We start from the raw sequence: 21,827 nt of genomic DNA, 5'->3' as shown, positions 1-21,827 counted from the left end.
AGTGACTGTCATATATAATGGGGGGGGGGGGGGTTGGTGGGTGGGTGTGTGTGTGGTGCCCTTAGAAGGGTGTGTGTGTGTGTGTGTAATTATGGAAAACTCAAGTGTGTACCCTCCTCCTCCCCCCACCTTTGAGAGATTTCAGCACCCCCACTAAAAAAAATCCAGAGCGCACCCGGGAATTAAGCAGCCGCCAGGGCCTCTACAAGAGGCTACGGTAGCATTTGGAGATTTAGCCAAATCAAACATTGAGAGGCTTTTTAAGGTAAGACTTGACAGTGTTACGTTTTATTAGGTATAGCAAGGAGTTACCTCATTGGGTATAGGGACAACGTGTAAGAGGGGCTATGTATAGATTTTGGCTAAGAACTTTTATGTCCTGATTGCAACCATTTAATATATTGCATAAAATAGCAAGCTTATGATAGACTTCATACACAATGATATATCATCTACCTATCTTCCCGTTCTTTATTTCAATCCTCGGCGGTCTGATATCTTGTTTTTAAGTTCTCTTTTTTTCCTTTTCCAATTTGGCTCATTCCATTCTTTTCATTTCCCGCTTTTGTTTGCCATTTTGACATCTTTAAATTTCTTACCAATCCTGCTATAATATTTCGGGTTGATTTGTTCTTTCTCACTATTCTTTCCTTCATTTTCCCGCTTTCCTTCCGCTTTCCCTTTTTATGTTTTTTCTTGGGGTTTTTTCGTTCACTTTTCCCTTTCATTTTCCTCTTTTTTCACTTTCCCTTCCTTTCTTTCTTTCTTTCTTTGTTTCTCCCTATTATATATATATATATATTTTTTTTATTTTCCCTGTGAAATCTGCCAGGGGGCAGCCTGCCCCCCCCCCGTCTGTTACGCCACTGGCAACACACTAAACTAATAATTAAATAGCATATGCCCAACTGAAAAAAAGCTTACATAATGCAACATCATAGCACACAAAAAATATGTGTTCAATATAAGTTTTATTATTTTGACTATAATGAACAGCTAGTGTTTTCTTGTTGGTATACCATCTTTTATATCAATTAAATATGCATAGTGCCGCTTAGTGAAGTTAGTAGTAGATTAATATAAAATATATAACAGAACTTATTATTTACTATAATACCAAAATAATTCACTCTCTCAGTTTTCTTACAATATGCCCACGTAACAGTGTACTATTTCCCCATCTGTTATTTTCGCCCATTGCAATACAAAATTATAGGCCTTTTATAGGATAACGTATTTGTTGAATAATAGGGGCAGGTCCTACATACGGAGAGTCACGCGATCGACCCAGACTGAGATCTATCTTTTTATACTATTTCTTATCGTGTCTTCATATTTCTAGCTCTCCCTCTTCTCGATCTTCTTTTTTTCACAACTTGAAAAATCAAGGGGGGGGGGGTGGTCACTCCCTAAACGTCGCCCTGATCTGAATTACCCATTCATTATTTTTAGTCTGCGAGCACAGACTTAAATTTGACATTTTACCAATGATATCATTTCTTTATAGAGTGAAAACTAGTCTCCAAACTCTACATGTATCTGTCTGTGTGTCAAATTTGATAGAGGCAGCCACAGTCATAGTGAACCTAGTTTTACTACTACAGACTTTCTACTTTCCAATGGTCTGCGCGTGCAGACTATCAATATCTAGGGGCAGTTCCTGGTAGTGCAGTGACGTGTGCAGCTGAACACTTAAGTTTATTTCCTTCTTTTATGCAAACCTTTATTTGTCACTGGTTTGTTATTTGTGTCGAGGGGATATACTTTCCTTGCATAGGGGTACGAATTCGTTCTCGACGTTTGCATATCAAACTGGACTCGAGTGTGTTGTTAAATCGTGGGGAAAACCAGCAGTAATTATTTTTTACAAACATTTTATAGGCCTACAACTGCTAAATCGACAAGTCATAACTAGACCCAAGAGCGTTTTGGAGTTCGACCTTTAATTTTAATTGCCATGTTTTGACCTAGTGTTTTGACTCCGCGAATTGGTGCAATTAAGAATTTTAGTTTTGGATTCATTCATGGTTTTTGTTTACGGTATCCTGTCAAGCGGTAAGAATGACTCACACTTTAATTGAATTGTGAAAATATGAATATTTCTTATTGCATTTATATTACATTCTCTTGACTTTCCATAATTCTGCGTAATTGTTGGTTTACAGGATACATTGAACTGTCCGATCGAGTACGTCTAACCAAAATATCCGAAAGAAGACGGGACGGACATCGCGTCGCAAACGTCGGATGTCATTCAATCATTTTGTAACATTTATCGACCCCACTCGAAAATAAGCAATATATACTAATATACCCTCTAAATAGGGACGTCAAAGTAATCGATATTTTGATTGGTGAATTTGTCCGACTGATGGCCAATATCAACCAAAATTATGGTAGAGTTAACCAAGGTTGATTTTGATCATTTTTGTCGGTGAGACAATAACAGATTGGTTAAATTTACCAATCATTTTTTAGAGTGTAGATGGGGTGTGGGCTGGCCAGCCTGTCCTGGACTACATATTCGAAAGTTTCACGACCAAGAAAATACTACTAATAAAATAATTTGGTGCCTCCCCCCCCCCCCGAATATTGATGCAGTACACCACTGAAAATAAGTACACTCTTAAGAGCCACTATTCACCCCCCTCCCTCGAGAATCGAGTCAGCAAATAGGCCTACGTACACCAATTTCAAGATTGATTATTTCCGGCTCATTTTAGTCAGGGCAGCAGTTGGGATGTTATAACTGATAAACACTTAATTGGTGATTCATCTGAAAGAACAGATAGCTCTTAATACGGGCTTAAAATATACTGAATCATATTCAAGAGGACCCTAAAATGAGCTTAAAACAAGGAATTGAAATGAAGTGTTCGAGTGAACTCCACTTTTATTCATCATGTTCATGATTTTTCTTCCCTTTTTCATTACAGATTGATGAACCCATATTAGAGTGTCACATGGGATAGCTTGTATTAAAAGAAGTTTTGTTCATCCGTTTCTCCATGCATCTTCAGTTTTAGTCAGTCGAATCCGGCCAAGCTGTCATCTGTGTAATTATTTGATTGTAAACCTGAACATTTGCAACAATTCATTTTAGTTTTCACCAATTCTATAATTTAATAAACATAAAACTCGTTAAATACAAACCAACTGAAAGTTGTCAACAATCCGTGTTCAGGATGGGAGCAGAAGTCGACCCGAAGATCGTTGAAGAGTTGGAGAAAATCTTACGCGAAAAATACTCGTTTTCAGGATCACTGAGTGATATTGCTTTTGGGGTATCAACAAACGAATCGTTTGGTCAGCTGATAAGTGCTTTAGAGAAGCAAGTTCCGTCTCAAAAGGCAGAGACCAACGAATCCGATGATGCTGATGAAACTCCAAAAGTTGGAGACAGAGCTCTTGTGCATTGGTACGGTAATGGTTGGTTCACTGCTACTATTGAGAGCTGGGTACCTGACACTCTAAGCTACATGATTCGATGGACGGACGGAAATTGGGCACCAGAAGCAGCAAGATATGATAACTTGTGTGTTGATAAGGTACCAAGTTCATCTTCCGTTGGAGTCGGGACAAAAGTTCTCTTTAAGCAAGGCCTATATTACTGTGGCAAGAATAGTGATGGCAGCATCTGCGACAGCACTGGCAGGACCCTCTCAGATGCTAAAAAATCGGAGCTTGCCAAACTAAGCCAGATATCTGATCGATGGCATATGGGCCGAATAACAATCATCACAAAGGATGCAAACGGTGAGCCTCGCTACAACGGGAAACATGTAGATTTCACTGATCCGCAGGTTTCCAAAAACAACTATGTTGGATATAGCTTAACTTTCACTGACCTCAGGATAGATCAACTCAGGGTTATTCCAAATATTTTCAACTGTTTGGATTCGGATACACCGGGGGATAAGAACAAGGATGCATCATGCGACGTATTCATTTCGAAAGTTGCTAAAGATGGTGAGACTGTTACGCGGATAACAAGGAAGTTTAGCGACAAGTATAATATACGGCAATCCAGTCACGGTCAATTAGCAATTGATATTCAATCAGCTGTACAACTCATCAAGAATGCTTCCATCTATCTAGTTTGCCTCAGTGACAACTTCATCGAGGACAGTCAAGCCATGTCCGAGCTTCTGTACGCGAAGAAAACACTGGGGAAAACTGTAATCCCTGTCGTTATCGGTAAAAGTGATAAATGGCTTCAGACAACTGCTGGTATGCTGCTTGCGGGACAACTGTACATACAATTTGCGAGTGCTGATGTGTGGCAAGAGAAGGCTGAAGAACTTGAAGCCAACTTAAAGAAACTTGTCTTTGATGAGTCCAAGAACGCCTTGAAGGATAAGAAATCCAAAGGTGAAGAAATTCCCCCGCGGGTTTTCCTGTCTTACTGCTGGACCAATTCCAAATCTTCATTTGATGCTGGACAGGTCCGAGGCTTTTCTGGCCATGAATTTTCCGATCCCCGAAAAATCAAACAAGACCTTGAAAAGGAAATAGGAGAAAAGGTCTGGCTTGATATTGAACAACTGAACAGCGTTGATGATTCTGGTATGTTCGGGCAAATCGCGGACGGACTAAAGCAAAGTTCAATAGTGGTCATGTGTGTGTCAAAGGAGTACACCAACAGTCAGAATTGTAAGATGGAAGCTAATTTCGCTCTACGATCTCTTAAGAAGAGTGCTATCGTGTTGGAGGTTGGTCGAGGGATAGTTGAGGATAGAGATGCATGGAAGGGCAGCAGCGTTGGGATGGTCCTACCGACAGACCATCAGCCATACGTCATGACCGTGGACACCACGAACTCTACCGATAGCTATGATTCCATCATCAAGAAGATCAGTCAGCATTTGAAAGAAACGGTTCTCACTGAACCACCAAGATACGACGCATCATCAGACCTCGATCAAACATACGATGGAAGTGAAAGTAGTCTGAGAGCATCTATCCCAATGGTTGGAGATGCCGTCATTGCTCATTACGCTGAATGGCAGTTCTATCCAGCAGTGGTAGCACACTTTGACAAGTCTAGTATGAAGTATACAGTTGACTGGGACGATCCAGATCCCAGTTGCAGAACTCAGCCTTATGATCTTGTGGCTATGAATACCACTCCCACTGAAGACCTGATTGGTATTGGTTCCAGAGTGTTGTTCAAGCAAGGCACATACCAGTTTGGGGCTTCCACCGGCGACGTCTGGAATCTTGGAGAAATAACCAGGATATACGATGAAGGTGGGCAAAGGTTCTACGACGGAAAGCATGCTAAGACGGCCCAAGATGGGTTAGCTGTTGCCAGCTGGTCGAGTTTTAGACCCACATTTGAGCGATCGAGATGTCAAGATTTGAGACTGTTCCCGAACGCAATCGAAATGCTACAAGCATACAAGAATCTTTGAAGAATCCTATCAAGGTCTGTTGATGACAAGGAGGATCTACCTTGATCTTGTTTTGGTTGATATTCTCTACCGAAGAATATAAATTGTAGATGTTCAAAATAGGAAGCTTGCTCCGTCACAAAAAATATTACCATTGTATGAAAACATTTTAGTCTCATTTATCATACTACATGACGTATCTTTCGAATATCAATTTTAATGGTAATTTTAGAGTGACCTTTGAATTAACATTACGTCGTGGCGGCTTTTTAATTTTCATGATTAAGGATTTAAGCAGATATCATATTTACGAAAGTAGAACTGGTTTTAGGCTGCTCTGAGGTTCGCACAAACATAATGAACACTTTGAAGCAGTACATTTCACCCCTATACAGAATATCCCTTGGCCCCGTCTTACAAAGAGTTGCGACTGATCCGATCAACCACAACTATGGAAAGCCAGCAACGTCAACATATGATATGCATGTTTGCTCAAATGTTTACATAATGGTGTATATTTATACATTCATCGTGTTCTTAACAACTCAGTATATACGCTCCTCTTTGTTTACAAAAGGACATTGCCAAAATTTCCTGTAAGAAAAATTATGACATTGATGGATTTCCATATAGTTGAGGTTGATCGGATCAATCACAACTCTTTTTTGGACGGGACCCTGGTATGTCCCTCTTAATTGACAAAGCACTTGTCATTATTCAATCATCCTACTCTCACATAAGAATGTTAACAAAGATATCTGAAAAAGATCCACAAACAAGTGCAAAATGCAGGAAATTATATATTTTTAATTTGTATATTCAACACAAATGGAGTAAAAAATAATAGTATATGAACTGTCATTACCTTAATGAGTTATTAACGTGAAATCATTAGACATTATCTTAAGTAAACATGATGGACTTTGCGAGAAGAAACACAATATCTAGGCTCACAACTAATAATGATCATATATTCGACAGATATGTTTTATTAACAAAAGGAAAAATATCTTCGTACAAACATCATAATTGGAATTTTGTACGCTAAAAATAAGTTTGGTCGGCACTAGACACTAAAACACGGGGGCTAGCTTGCATCCTATACAAGAATTACTTTTAGTATTAAAGCCCCTTCGCTTTCACGTATACTCCATCAAAACGATTATGAATTTTATAAAGACGCTAATCATTTATTAATATCACATAACACATAATAACACATTATAAACCATTCATTATTATGATGCTAAATGAAAAGAAAGAATGTAACTACAGAATAACAAGATTAATGTCTGTATGGGTATATATAGTATATTAAAATGGAAATTAAAATAAGTTGACAAATGCCTTGCTAATATTTGATTTGTTTCTTTCTGTGTAGCTTGAGAATATTGATTCATGGTTCAATGAACTGGCGATTAAGATGGTAAGAGAGAGAGAGAGGGATAGAAATGAGGAAACATGGAAAGAGAGAGAGAAAGAGGGGGGAGGGAGGGAGGGTGAGAAAGAATTCAGGCCTACCACCTGTGAACCACTTTTGTGGACAACTGAATTAACAATAAGCAATGATGATGATAATATTGGTAGCAGTAATTCATTTTGATTGATTAAACAAACTAATATCACCTACCCAAGAGGAGTTAGAGAATGATCCTTATTAAAGAGAAACAATTATGATATTTAAGTATCTAATCAGTTTTGATAAATGTTCTGTCAAAGTTGTTTTTCCAGCGCCTTTTTATGTCCTTGTATTCAATTATTAACGTCATTAACTCCATTCAGTTTTCGGGAGATGCATCAAACCCTGGATTCTGAAACTCTACTGAGTTGACTGTTAGCTCCCTGAAAGTGAAAATGAGATGAATGACTCATTAGATAGGAACAAGTGACCAATTTCATGTATGCCAAGCATTTCGAATGCATTACATGGACTGTAGCAAAGAACACAGTGTTTCACAGTGTGTTCACAATGTGGAACACAATGTGATATCACCTTCACACATTGAATTTGAGCATATTTTAACAGTGTGAAATACATTTACATAGTCCACTATGTGAACACAAACACTGTCGACACACTGTTTCACACTTTTATATTTGAGCATATTTTAACAGTGTGAAATACATTTACATAGGTCACTATGTGAACACACACACTGTCGAGACACTGCTTCACACTTGTAACTTTGAGCATATTTTAGCAGTGTGAAATATAGGTTTACACAGTCCACTATAATTATGAAAGTACAAGCTGTGAAAGTACCGTCAAACTGTTTAATGTGAGCATTGTAACAGAGTGAATCACATCTTCACGCGACAATGTGAACAATCTATGAACATTCACACTGTAGGTCGATGTACCCACAGTGAAATTATATTCACCAAATGGTTATCTTGATCAACCTTTTTAAGAGCCGCGGTATACGAACTTTTGTCTTATAATGGATTAATATTATCAATAATTTATATTCTGGAAAAAAAGAGCAGTAAGCAAGATGATATAATTTGCCCCGAATTATCTTGAATTCAACATTAGGAGGTAGAACTTGAAATGGAAAATCCTTTTTAAGTGGCCAGATATTTCATAATCCCATTTTCATTTTTTCTTATGCATAACTGAACTAAAATGTATGTTAATTTTGTCTTACTGTGCTTGAGAATCGATGAGCTTGTCTAACTCATTCACGGCCTCGGCTTCTTCTTTCTTGGAAAGTTGATCCTCATCGTCTTTATTATCAGCTATGGGTGGTGGTGGCTCATAGTCTGGTGGGATCTCTTGCTTATCTTCTGCCGTCTAAAGAAATTGAAAGTAACATCAACTGAAAGTCTGTCTAAAGCTTTTTCACAAAGGGTTAGTACACTCTTAAAAATGTTGAGCAACATACTGTCCACACAACAATTGGTTAAAACCATATCCAATTTAGGGTAATTTTAAACCAATAATGTGTGCTTTGAGTGACAACTACACATTATTGGTTGAAAACTACCCAGAGTCGGATACATTTTTTAACCAATTATTGTATGAAGAGTATGTTACCCAGCATTTAAAGAGTTTACCATTTGATATTAAACCATTTCTAAAAAAAGGGTCATTAATGTGAATATTACTCGAGTTCCATATCACAAATGTCTGGAGGCCATTGAATCTTTTTTACAACGTTTTTTTTTCTGTTACTGTTAAATGGATCTTTGAGCAGCTATCTTACAGATTTGGTCATTGACCATGAGAATGATGCATTATAGAGATTAGTTATTCTAAAATTTTCATCCCATTGCATGATTGGAAAGTGATTTTATATCACACAAAAAAAACACGTCAAGGTATTTTACTTTGATTAAGTGCATAAGAAATCCGACAATATTTATAAACAAAAAATACATTGTTATTTCAAATCCTCCACACAATAAGCTAAAAATAGGCTCAATATAGTAGCATAATAATATTTAAGGTAATATCTTGGGGATGACTTGTCAACAAATGAATATTAACTACCATGTTAACAATGCTAAGCAGACAGTCAAAATCACGATTCAATGCAAGTCACAATTAGATGGCAAAGTTACTCAAGTTTTACGAAACGGGGCCCTGGTGAAACTGTAAAATGTTATGCAAATTGGTTACATATATACTGAAAACAGTAATTAATTATAATAATATAGATTTTATATAGCGCACAAATCCACCTTGTTGGGTGCTCAAGGCGCTCCTATATTACCCCGGCTATATAAGCTAGTCTACCCATTCCGGTGCTCACAGCTTTTATGCTGTATTAGTATTACTATACTTGGAGAGTGCTTATAGAAAGATAAAGAAAAGCGCTACTTAAGCAAGAATAATTATTATAATTTATTAATAAATAATCTCATCATAGATGATTTTACTAAGTGATTCTTACAGCATCTAGCTCGGTGTCCGATGGCGTGGAAGAGCCGGAAGAGGATGATGAAATCTCAGCAGTCACTACCACTGATGTTCCTCCGTTTGGTCTTTCATCAATCTTATTAGCTTCCTTTGGAGTGTTCCCTTCTACTGCTTCATACCCTGTTTCAATCAGTATATCTTTGTACTTCACCTGTTCGATGCAATAAGTTGGGAATAAAATGAGGTGTCGATTTTTTACCTATTTGATAAATAATTAAGTCCAATTAAGCGAAGCTTGTATACACTGATGGCATCACTGTTTCGAAAATTCAAACTGACATGAAAACAATAAAAAGGTCACACATTTAAACACACTTTAAACTTCAATGAAAACTTTTTGAAATGAACTACTCAAAGAATTATTCTAAGTAAAAGAAATAGGGAGCAGATTGCCAAGAATTTGAAATAGATCTGACGAGAATCAATGATGATAATGAGGTACCTGCGGGGGCACGCATAAAATCATTAGAATCCTAAACTACACTCTCTGATTAAGCTGAGTGGTAAGAAGAGTCTATAGGGAGAATGCAATCATATCAGAATCATTTTATGACAGACACCATTTACCTGTGTAGCAACATTAGCTTCGTCCGCGGGAGGTTTTTTCTTGGTTTCCGTCTTTGGTTGGTCCAAACCATTCGTGGTTACAACCGCAGAATAATCATTTCCAGTCTGCTGTTCCGTTAGATTTGATTTCTTCTCCTGTAGTTCCACATCTAACTCATCGCTCTTGGATTTGCTGAAAGAGAAAAGTGGTGAAATGCCTTAAATCATACGAGCGAAGAGTTTCATGAAAAGTTTTGTCATAACAAGTCACCTGCAGAATAAACGTTTCATGAATCGTAAGACGTTTAGTGCTGTCCACCACACTCGCTGTTAAAGTAGTTACGCTTAGGTTTAGGATCTACGAAAATAATATGATACGTATTATGTTACAATCTGCGACAATAAGGACAAAGATGAATAAGATTAGCATGGCGAAACGATCACCATCATAATGCTTTTTTTTAAATCTTTGAATATTTATAGGATCGACATTTTCCTTAAACACAATACAAACATAAGAGCGGACTTTTTTGTTACAAAATATAGTTATGGAAGGACTTACTTGGTATAATTGAGGTAGTATATAGCTCCAACCACGAGTCCCGCTGCAGCCCCTGATCCTATAACAATGAGAGCTATCTCCCAACCTTCTAGTCCCTCATCATTCACGGGATCGGCATAGACAGGTGCAATACCAGTGTAACCACTGATGTCAGTCTGTAAAGAATCAAGGATATACGATCAAGAAATTTAATCTGTGTTGGTAGAATATAATGAAAAATTAGTTTTTCTATTCCCAAAACGCTCCGAAACAAGAGGTATTTTAAGAAAACCCTTATTGAATATAGATTGGTATCCTCTATTTAAATTATTTTCGATGATTATTTAGAAATATGACAAATAGACATGAAAGGACTGTCGGGTGTGTCAGATGCTTTACCAGAGTTGTCATAGGTACCGTGCTTCTAATATCTGACAATTTGTCACGTCTAAAAAACTTGTCAGATGAAAAATGTTGAGGAAACGCATTCGAGATATCTCTAAAAAAATGACCCCTGCACATTTCCCCTGTGAATCTGCATCAATTTTAAGACATGGAAAAATGTATTGTCAAAATAATGCCCTTCATGACAATGAACAACCAAGATGTCTTTTCCGAAAATTGGTGAATCATTTCGTCTTGGACTCTGGACAGACGACATATTTGCATTTTTTAAGGCCGGTCCGAAACTTAGGATGAAATTGCTGTTCCGGTTCACCAATTTTCGACAAAGACCTCAGCTGTTCATTATCATTTATGGGTATTTTTAATACATTCACTGTTTATTGAATCCGTCGTGGGTCGATCGCAGAGCGACACCTGCAACAACAATTATCAGCGAAATGTTTTACAATACCTTTAAGGCGTCATCGACGTCATCATTAGCGAGGAAGGATCGTTGTTGCTCTGTTGTCATCATGACGTTGGTAGATAAGATTGGATCCTGCACGTAATACTCCACCAGGATCTCCTGCTCCTGGAGGAGCTTACGTCTAGCGTCATTTACCTGAACTTCATATGGTTCGGCATTGACAATCACCACATTTATGGCGCTAGAAAATAAAAACACAGTAAATCAACAAATTGTCAAAGACTACAAAATATGATAACAAGGACCCAGGGGCGGCGCGAGGGTCATTGATTGGGGGAGGGGCTGGGCAAGTATTTAGACAACCTGTCAGTGATTTTTCTGAACTGAATAATATAAGGGCATTATAAAATTACACGGACCAGACGATTCTCTTTTATATTCTATTTCTTCCCTCTTTCCCTTTCTCCTCTCCTTTTTACTACTTGAAATACCACAGGGGACAGTCGTCCCCCCCGCCCCTCAATGGCACCGCCCTGTTAAAGGACAGGAGTGTCGTTGACTGGGCGATGAGTGATGTTGAGCCGAGCAATCAATATCTGTATGGTAGCGCGCAGTGGCATGAAATGATGGACGATCGAGGTTAATGCTGGAATTTTAGAGGTCATGATCTCGTCTATTACCAGGGAAGCTAGAGACATTTTTCATCCTTTTCATTTTCTTTCACGCGCTATTCAACCTTTTCGATAAAAAGAGGGCTGTTAAACTGCGATAAAGATCACAAATCAATAATCATGAATCATTGAGAAATTCGATGCAGCAAATTTTGATGTGAAGCACTCATCGTCATCATGGAGTAGAATGTAGATTACCGAGGTTTGGAGTATCACATGATGATGGTGTTTGATAATGACGAAGATGAGGAGGAGGATGATGATGATGAAGTTGATGGTGACGAAGATGATGATAATGATGGTGATGTTTGATGATAATGACGATGATGATGATGAAGATGAGGATGATGGTGACGAAGATGAAGATGATAATATCTGCAGTGGCGGTATCAAGAAATAAGGGCTTGGTGGTTAATACCGCTTCGATTAATGATAATTTTTTTGTTATATCTGTTATGTTATTTTTGGTGAAATATAATCAGCGATCGGTTTGGAGCCAGTTTGAATGTGACATTAACATGATTTCAGCGGCGTAACAGGGGTCGGTGGCCAGGGGGGGCAAGAGCCAAAAATTTCCCGGTCATATCATGGAACAGGCAATGGCGTCACAAGGCAAAACATTTGAGGGGGCGATATGGCGTATCGCTCAAATATATATATATAAGCGAGCGAAGCGAGCGAGCAAATCTTTTTGACATTTTTATTGCAAAAATCCAATTTTGTGATAGATTTTGACATAATGTTAAAAAGATGATATCATATTTCACCCTCCTCTCTTTCCTTTTTTCTCTCTTTTTTTGTACGCCACGGTGAACAGGATTTGTGTTATGATTGTCAGCATCAGGGCGAAGCTCTATATGCTCGAGGGGGCCGAGTATGGCGCTTCTGGCAAGAAGTAGCTTAATATAGGTCCCGAGCGAGCGAAGCGAGCGAGATAAAAAAAAAACCTTTTCATGAGAATCTAACATGAAGATAGATTTTAACGTGATATTCAGAAAAATATAATACACTTTCCTTTCTTTCCTCTTTTTTTTGTTTGGTTGTAGAACTTTTGGGGGCCATGGTCCAACTCATCCATATAACAGTGCTTTATGGGTGGGGTCCAGGGCAGAGCCCCGGAACCTCTTGATATCAAAGCCATTTTAAACCTTACAGATGGCCACTTGTTTTAATCAAATTGCGTGTGTATTTATATAGCTTTAACACAACACATAAATTCAATGCAGTTGTGTATCGTAATCATCCAAATATTGTGAGGGGCACACCATAGCAAATGTGGGAAAATTTATAAAAAGTCGCCAGCGAGCGAAGCGAGCCAGAAAAAAAATGGCCTGTTAAAATGAAATTCTAATTATGTGATAGATTTTTACATCATTATAGCAAATATCATGTCATATATTTTTTTTCATTCATCTCATTTCGCTGCCTCCTTTATTTTCTTTTATTTACCCTTGGGTGTGGAACCACCCCCCTGTACGCCAGTGCTTCAACGTAAAGCTTAATGCAGGTCCATATAGGGGCCCGTTATAGAACCCATAAAAGGTTACAGATGAAGAGCCTCCACTGCACGGGGTCTTGACTCTAGGACAGAGCCTTTGGAGATTTAGCAAGTTTATGATAGACTTTCGTACATTATGCTATATACCATCCATTTTTCTTCCCGCTCGTTATACTGTATAGTGTACGTTATTTTGTCCCTATTCTTTATTTTCCAATTTAGATTTGGCTAATTCCATTCTGCCTTTTTTTCCCGCTTTTGTTTGCCTTTTTGTCATCTTTAATTTATTTCCCTGTCTTACTAATCATGCTAATGTATTATATCGGGGCGAATTGTTCTTTCTCACTTGTTCTTTTTCCTTCCTTTTCCCGTTATCTTTCCGTTTTCCCTTTTTTAATGTTTTTCTTAGTTTTCTTTTCCCTTTTCCTTTTCCTTTCCCCTTCCCTTTCCTTCCCCTTTCCCTTTTTTTCTTTTCTTTTCTTTCCCTTTCCCTTTCTTCCTCCCTTTTTTTTTATTTTTCCCGTTTTTTTTTTTATTTTCCCGGTGAGCTCCGCCAGGGGGGGCAGCTTGCCCCCCTGCCCCCCCGCCTGTTACGCCACTGCATGATTTTTGTTTTATTTATTAGCAACAAAATGTTAAATAGAAGCAGACGATATCGTACGCCGGCAGTATTGTGACAGGTTCTTACCAAATTATTGCACATACTTGGAAAGAAAATTTTGTGAACATTAATAATCATAATCAAAATTATGATGGTACGTACCTTACAGTTTTTCCTTCACCAACACATTGACCTGCGAATTCGGAACAATAGTTGTTGACTTCCCGCGCTATAACCTCCTTGAATTGGGCTCTGTTAAACTTCAGATGTGTAAATACAAAAAAGTACAACCCCCAATAAAAAAGGATGGAAGAAAGAAAGAAAACAAACAGAAATAAATATCAATTCCAATCGGTTGGCACGTGTTATAGGAAAGAACAGGGTTATGAATTATAATAATATGGAATTTGGGAAGGAAAAACTAATTCACATAAACACAATTTCCAGGCCCCTCTAAAATATTGATCAAAATAGAACAAAACGTATCGATCAAAACATAAATTATTTAAAATCAAATTACAATGTTATTATTCATGTGATCGAGATGCGACAGAGAGTGTGTTAAAAATTGATTTATTATGAAAATATTTGTTCATGTTACGAATAATTATAACGGAAATTGGAATTTAGAACCCCGCCCCCTAAAAAAGGGCATTCGAATTTTAGAACACCACCCCTGGGAATTTTATTCAGAACAACGAAGACACTCGGAATTGAAAAGGGCGGTGATCCTGGTGGAGGGATTGGGCGTCGCACCTCCCTGTCATTTTGAAATTTGACATCACCTATGGAAAGAGGTTGCTACATCCATCCCCTCCGTGCCTTAAGGCGACCGCACACCTTACGACTGGTCTGCGACCCGATTTCAGAATAAAATGTAGTAGAATTTGATGCTATAAAATAATGAGACTTGGAATATCTTACTGTGTAATGTTCTAAATCATCGTACGAATACATATGTTCAAATCTGTGACTATGCTATCATCCTTCTTAGAATAAAAGCGAATTTAATATCTATAGTTGTAATTACGTCATAGCAGTCGTACGATTGGCTACGATTTGAAACTAATTTGGCCTATACTCCAAAATAAAGGCTTGGAATCTTTCAAACTGGTTATGATATTATTCTTTGAATTAATTTTAACCTCAAATGAAATGATATGTTCCATTCACATCTTCAGAAAATGAGCAAAATGCGATTTGTTCCAAAATTGGATCGCTAACAGTCGTAGGCGTGCGGTGGCCTTTAAAGGGGGAATCCAACCCAAATAAAAACTTGTTTTTATAAGGAAAAGAAAAATCAGACAAGTTGATAGGTAAAAGTTTGAACAATATTGGACAAACAACAAAAAAGTTATGAATTTTTAAAAGTTGTAAATATTGGTAATCACTATACCCATGGAGACTTCAAATTGGCCGCATATGGGATGTCATAGTGATGTAAGGCAAGGACTACTCTTCCATGTACTCCAATACATATTATGGCTAAAATGTCATTTTCCCCAAAAGTTTTATTTCAAATGATATTTTTCTTTCATGAGGACATAAAACAATATACTACCTGGGTTATATTTGGATTACTGCCCCAGGGGAATGGGTACTTAGGAGAAAACCACAAATACCTGATAATAAAGTACATGGCCTATGGGAAAGTTGTCCTTGCCCCTTGTCATAATTTACTTACCTAGTTGCCAATTTGAAATCTACATAGTATTAGTGATCTCAATTTTTAAGCAGCCATAACTTTCTTATTGCTTGTCCGATTTCTTTCAAACTTTCACCATTCTGTTTGATTTATTTTTCTCCTTCCCAACACAACATTTAATGGCCAAGGCTGGATTCCCCTTTAAGCCTGGTTCACATTATGCGATTCGTTGCGATCCGAATCTCAAAGAAATTGTGAAACATTTGATATGGACATTCCAACTAATAAAATCTTACAGATCAGAGTTTAGAATAGTGTTAGGGCTACTGAAATCGAAATTCAGTCCAGTTCGAGTATCCCTGAATGAATAAAAACAAAATCAATTCCAAATGGTAATGACGTCATCATCGGCTGCGACTTGAAGCCGATTTGGACTTAACTCCGACCACAGGGCTTGCCGCAAATAATATGGTTTCAGTATTCCTATCATGCCAAACTTTATATAAAATAATTTTACTTCTTGGAACTTTTATATTTAATGCAAAATGCGATTTCTTGAAAAATCGCGTCGCATCGGATCGCATAGTGCGAGCCAGGCTTTATCGAATAATCGAATGGTGAAATCATCGCCATGGAATTTGCGATTTAGAAACGGAAAATGACTCTGGCTAATCGCAGGTTGATGCTGATAATAAGTTAATAATACACCGATAAGTATCATGGGCAGAAATCCCAGGGGGGCAGGGGGGACGCGTCCCCCTACCAAAAATATTAGGTGGACACGATATCAAATGTCCCCCTACTATTTTGGGGGTCTTTTATGATGGAGAAAAATACATCACTCACAATCGAAATTATAAATGTATTTTGGACTAAATGATCTTACGTTTTGGGTGAAAACTTTTTTTTTTGCTTGTCAATTTTTTGTGTGTTAAAATGACCTTACATTTTGGGTGATAACCCTTTTTTTTTGCTTGTCAAAATTTCCAGCCCCTGGCCCTCTTACCTTTGGGAACAGATTTCCGCCCATGATAAGTATGATTATGAAACCCACAGAGGTTTTTAAAGTAAAAATACCCAATGGTAAATACAAATGCCTTGCTTAAGGGTTTTGGTATACCGTAGTCAGGATCCCATGTACGAGTTAATAGTCATACATATGAATTCACGAGTATGAAATTAACAATTTATGATCATAGCGTTAAAATTAAAAATCAATCAAAATCAGTTAGCATCAGACTTGATAGCCTCCAATGAAGAATGATAAGGGCAGTGTACATAATATGTCTTGCTTAAGGGCATTGCCTTAGCTTGTATAAAATTAACCCATGAAAATTCGCTACGATGAATTTATAGACATGAAATTAACAAATTATGATAACAATTAGCATTCTTATCAATTAGAAGAAATTAACTCCAGACTTTAGAACCCGAATGTAAATATTGGTTTTAAATGATATGACTCCTATAATTATTACCGGAGGAGAGCCTTTGTATATTAAAAGAGACCAGCTCTCGGAACTTGTGCAAAATACACATTAAAGATAAGTCTAGACTACATGGTTAATACTCATAATACGATTAAACAAATTAAAATAATTAAAATAATTAAAAGTCACAACTCTGAATAATGCATACTTTTTTTGGATGCAATAATTCCATCTTACAAACTATAGCTTCTATTATTGGTACTATTGGTAAAGTTTGTTTGATTTCTTTTCACCCCGGGGGTAGGCATAATGTAAACCAATTTATTTTTACATTCCCTGATGTATAACGAACAATACACATCTATCATCTTCAAGCTTCTCGCATAAACATAAAATTTGATTTGTGCATAGTTGAAAGTTTATGAGTTTACTTTAAAAAAAATAATATTTCGATGAGATTGATCATGTATCGATTACTAACAATTTTATTGGGAAGATTTTTTTTTTTTTGGGGGGTGGGTCTATATGCCCCTTTACGATACCATTACACAAGAAGGTATTCGGTGTCTACAACAAAATTTGGACTGGGGTGAGATTATATAAAGAAACTCCATGAAATACCTCATCTAGCGATGTGGCTAACAAGACACCAATCTTTCCAAGAGATTCAGCGACAGGGTTTGGTTCGACGGACACAGGAGGTTCGGTCCTCTGTCGAGTGGTCTGCCGAGTTGGTTCGATTAGTCGAGTAGTCATGGCAACGGTGGTAGTAAGACTTCTCCTTGTGGGCGTGGTCATTGTGGTAGGAGGACTAGGAGTGGTCGATGGGGGAATGGTAGATGATGGTGGGGGTGGAGGTGGAGATGGGGGAGGGGGTGGTGGCGGGGTTCTTGTTGTAACAGGAGGTTCTGGTGTAGAAGATGGTGGTGGTGGGGGTGGTGTAATTGATGGCGGGGGAGGGGGAGGTGGGGTGCTATTTGTTGGTGGTGGTGTACCTATATCCGTCGTCATGGTCATGGTAACTGAAAAAAAGTAGAAAATTTTCGGAAATTCATGATTTACTGATGGTTGATTCCATGGCAAGGATCCGGGAAGATTCGCTCCTCTCAGTGCGAACAAGGAAGCGATGAGTTTCATCCAAAGACTTATTCTAAGCGTGTACTCTAAATGTTTTTTAAACCATTCTATAAGGTTGGTTAATACAATTAAATTATCAAACATTTGGTAAGAAAAACAAATCCAATTCGATTTTTCGTGCTATATTAAAAAAAAAATTAACTCTTAAAGCAAAACTCTTGCGAGAGTGTAAGAATATCGCCTCAATTGTACTTTTATTATTATTACTTTTTGTTGAACCAAGGAGTTTTATGAGACGGAGAACCATCTAACGTATTCCCTTTAAAGCAAGGGCGTAGGCGGGGGGGGGGGGGCACGTGCACCCTCCCGCTGAGGCAGAGGAGTTCCGACACTGGCAAGCAAAACGGAATTTGTACCCCTTCTGCTTTCAACAGCTGATTTTCCAAACTTTAGTTCCACGTCCCTAAGATGTGCACCCCCGTACCACTTTAGTTCCACCTCCCCAAGATGTGCACCCCAATACTACCTTACTTCCACCTCCCAAAGATGTGCATCCCCCCTATTACTACCTTAGTTCCACCTCTGGCTCATGCTCAAATCAGCCTACGCCCTAGATGCAGCAAGGATAAAATATGTTCGACATGTTCTCCACTGGATTTTTCTTGCATATTGTAGACAAAACGAAATTACTGGCCTGATACAATAGGAAAAATACTTTTGTAATGATAAATACTTTTCACTGCCTCTGATCGGACATCAATTATGAGCAGACACATTACTAACTTTATGCAAAAATAAATGTTGCAATATCTATCGAAATATGATGTGAAATTACCCAACTGGCCGTACATGGCCGCAACTGTGAAACACATCATTACAAATAGATATATTGCCTGAATCTAATCTTGTTGTTTTGTAATTTCGAAATTTGTACAAATGTTGATTTTAAAATTGTCAAATTCTAATAAGGGGTTTTCTCGTTTTAAAAAATCACGCGACGTTTTCACGTTTTGAAAATTGGAATTCTAATAAGGGGTTTACACGTTTTGAAACTGTTATCATACAATATTTCGCCCACTATTAAAGGCTTTGAGATATATTTCGTCATGACTTGTGTTTAGTAAATCTGAAATTATCTGTTCTCAACACAAATCACTTTTCAGTTTTCCCATGAAACTGGCAGCATCACAGATCGCCACCAAAAGCTATGTATACAGTGCACCTATTGTATTACATACTTCTTTAGAAATCGCCGTCACTCCATTTCTGAAAACTTCTTGACAATAAATCCAAATCAGGTCTACATTCATGCATTTTCATCGAGTTCATTCTTCCTGGGACAACTATATTTACGACTTTTTAAGAATAGGCCGGGATGAGATTATTAAACCCATCTCCACAAACCGGATGATTAGAAATTTAGGATTGTCAGCATGCATGTTTTATATTTTGAAATAAATTTCTTAGAGAATATATCGAGAATGATTATGCTACATGGAGAATATTGATTTGGAAAATAGATTTTTAAAATGTACTTACACATATCAGTTTGACTGTCAGAGTTTCCATGAAAAGATATCAGGACCAGTAACACTGTCCATACCTTCATGTCAGCCATGATGAAGCAAGTTATTCAGGAACACTAAACATTCACAAGACTCCAAAGAACGATTATAATGGACCATACAGAAGGAAATAGCCGCAAGTTCTGTGTTGCAGAACAAGACGATGTTACATATATCACGAGGTGAGTCGAAGTACCCAAAACAAAAGGGGTCCAAACCTAGAGTGAATGATCTTTGAGAGGTTTTGTTTGCTCTTATAGGTGGGTTTTTATTTGCAGATCACCGCGATATATCGACTCAAGGTCCACCACGTATCTCTGTGTACCATGTTATTGAACGGACGGCAGAAAAAGAAAACTCCAAGAAGGCATGCTAGAATCATGGTATAGAGACTTGGTGGGGGCAAAGGGCACATTGGGGGCACATCAAAACACCCACACGCTCTAGAAACTTGCCCGCTTAATCTGTATGTATACTCACATGCCCAGATTTGATGTAAATAGGCCAATATATTCTGATCACAGATTTCAAGGGGGTTAAATAAAAGAATCGTTGCTGGGAGAACTTCATCCATGTCTATTACAAAGTTCTAGAATTTCAATTAACACGATTAAGAACCAATCCAACTCATTATAAAAAAAGAAAATAAATTACTGAAGAAAATTATGAGAGGAAAGAAAAAAAAGAGAAAGTCGATTAGATCATGTAAAGAGGAAAGGGGGTGCCCGGGCGCAGTACGAGGTGTGAGGAGCCAATAATTTCAAACTTGGGAACAACATATTTCAATTCTTTATTCCATTTCCATTCAAAACATAATACAAAGTAATATAAAGTAATACAAATCAAGTACAATTTTACAGACGAGCATTCTTACTTCGTAAAACAAAAAACAGTATAATATTGAGCATAAATGGAAATGAGGGGGTCCACTAAAAAGCAAAGATTGTAAAGTGTGGATCCCCCTTGATCGTAGCGTATGGAGCAATTTTTTTCTCACAGTTTTGGACTTTTTAAAGATTAAAATACATTCTTGTGGTAGATTTCGACATAGTATTAAAAAGTAACATCACAATTCACCGGTCCCCTTTCCGCCCCTTTTCTACTTTTTACATTTTTCCCGGGGGTCCATACAGTGTCCCCAAGCCCCCAATCTATACACCAGCGCTTCATGACAGTTTTTCAAACCCAGAGAGCAAACTACCATTTCGATGAAAGTTTATGTTTGAGTGATGATGAAAGCGGGAGAAGAAAACTGAAGAGCGCTAAAAGACATTGTTGCAGGTCTAGATTCAAATTCAAATACAAATTCTTTTATTTTCATTTCAACAGAGCAAAATAAAATGCTCGTAATAGCAATGACAATTTGGAAATAAACTTGTACAAACAATGTAAATCGAGATAGGCTGATAGGTACAGTATTATGATATATTGGACTGTGCTCAAATTTATTATTTTCCTCCGTCATTATTGAACACACCCAGCTCCTAAAGTTTTCAATTAATGGGCTTTATACTAAAAATCCCCTATACTCTTGATTATATCATCCATGGGGAGGGACGAATCCGGTGGCCTGACAAAGAATAATCTTCCAGATAGTTAAAAAGTTTCTTATGTATGTCGCATGCATATCGATTCATTTGATTGGATTTACAACTCTCTGAAATGTATATTAAAGGTGACAAACTGTTGTGCCATCCCAACCTCATTTGCCACTCTTATAAGAGTTAAAATGGGAATTCCGAGTTTAGGGAGAGGACTGATGATAAATCTCTTTATAAAAATTGAAGACAATAATTAACCGCTACACAGATCAGGCGCTTCAGCATTCAAATAATTTCACCGGAGTTGAAAGTTTGCCAATTAAATACAGATAAGCGCCTTGCCAAAGGAAGCAGGTGTTATACCTTTCAAACAGTTCAAAGTCTGAAGGGTTATCCATTGATTCGCAATTCACAGTGGCTGCATCCCATCTTGCATATGGGTAACTCAATTTCATTCAAATTTCAAATTCAAATTTATTTATTTCACTTCCATCAATTGTACATACATGAATTGTATACCATATATAAACATAAATATTTGTATACGTTGCAAAAAAAGAAAATAATGATACATATGTTGTGAGAA

At 37.5% G+C, this 21,827-nt stretch overlaps 2 protein-coding genes across 2 annotated transcripts; one reads left to right on the top strand and one right to left on the bottom strand.

Moving 5' to 3' along the window:
• Nucleotides 1-1,700: 1,700 nt before the first annotated feature.
• LOC129271685 (uncharacterized) lies at nucleotides 1,701-6,377 on the top strand. The gene is made up of 2 exons (XM_054908968.2): nucleotides 1,701-2,055; nucleotides 2,937-6,377. The coding sequence occupies exon 2, from the start codon at nucleotides 3,186-3,188 to the stop codon at nucleotides 5,412-5,414; it is 2,229 nt and encodes a 742-aa protein (XP_054764943.2). The 5' UTR covers nucleotides 1,701-2,055; nucleotides 2,937-3,185; the 3' UTR covers nucleotides 5,415-6,377.
• Nucleotides 6,181-20,283, bottom strand: LOC129271213 (uncharacterized). Its single transcript, XM_054908593.2, has 9 exons — nucleotides 19,675-20,283; nucleotides 17,680-18,080; nucleotides 14,146-14,243; nucleotides 11,259-11,454; nucleotides 10,424-10,578; nucleotides 9,883-10,054; nucleotides 9,290-9,466; nucleotides 8,042-8,187; nucleotides 6,181-7,235 (listed from the first exon to the last, which is right to left on the bottom strand). Exons 1-9 carry the CDS (start codon nucleotides 19,751-19,753, stop codon nucleotides 7,172-7,174), a joined length of 1,488 nt encoding a protein of 495 aa, XP_054764568.2. The 5' UTR covers nucleotides 19,754-20,283; the 3' UTR covers nucleotides 6,181-7,171.
• Between the last annotated feature and the right edge of the window lie 1,544 nt (nucleotides 20,284-21,827).

The sequence above is a fragment of the Lytechinus pictus genome, chromosome 11 (genome assembly GCF_037042905.1).
Source record: "Lytechinus pictus isolate F3 Inbred chromosome 11, Lp3.0, whole genome shotgun sequence".
NCBI classification, from domain to species: domain Eukaryota; kingdom Metazoa; phylum Echinodermata; class Echinoidea; order Temnopleuroida; family Toxopneustidae; genus Lytechinus; species Lytechinus pictus.
Note: the sequence above shows the minus strand (reverse complement) of the source record. Positions and strands in the feature narration are given on the sequence as shown.

Bases quoted from the DNA above. Each gene is read 5' to 3' on its own strand.
- LOC129271685 (XM_054908968.2), top strand. From the start codon at position 3,186: ATGGGAGCAGAAGTCGACCCGAAGATCGTTGAAGAGTTGGAGAAAATC.
- LOC129271213 (XM_054908593.2), bottom strand. From the start codon at position 19,753: ATGGCTGACATGAAGGTATGGACAGTGTTACTGGTCCTGATATCTTTT. The intron at 11,455-14,145 runs GTACGTACCATC...TTTATTTTCTAG, and splicing joins GGTGAAGGAAAAACTGTAAG to CGCCATAAATGTGGTGATTG. The intron at 10,579-11,258 runs GTATTGTAAAAC...GATTCTTTACAG, and splicing joins ACGTCGATGACGCCTTAAAG to ACTGACATCAGTGGTTACAC.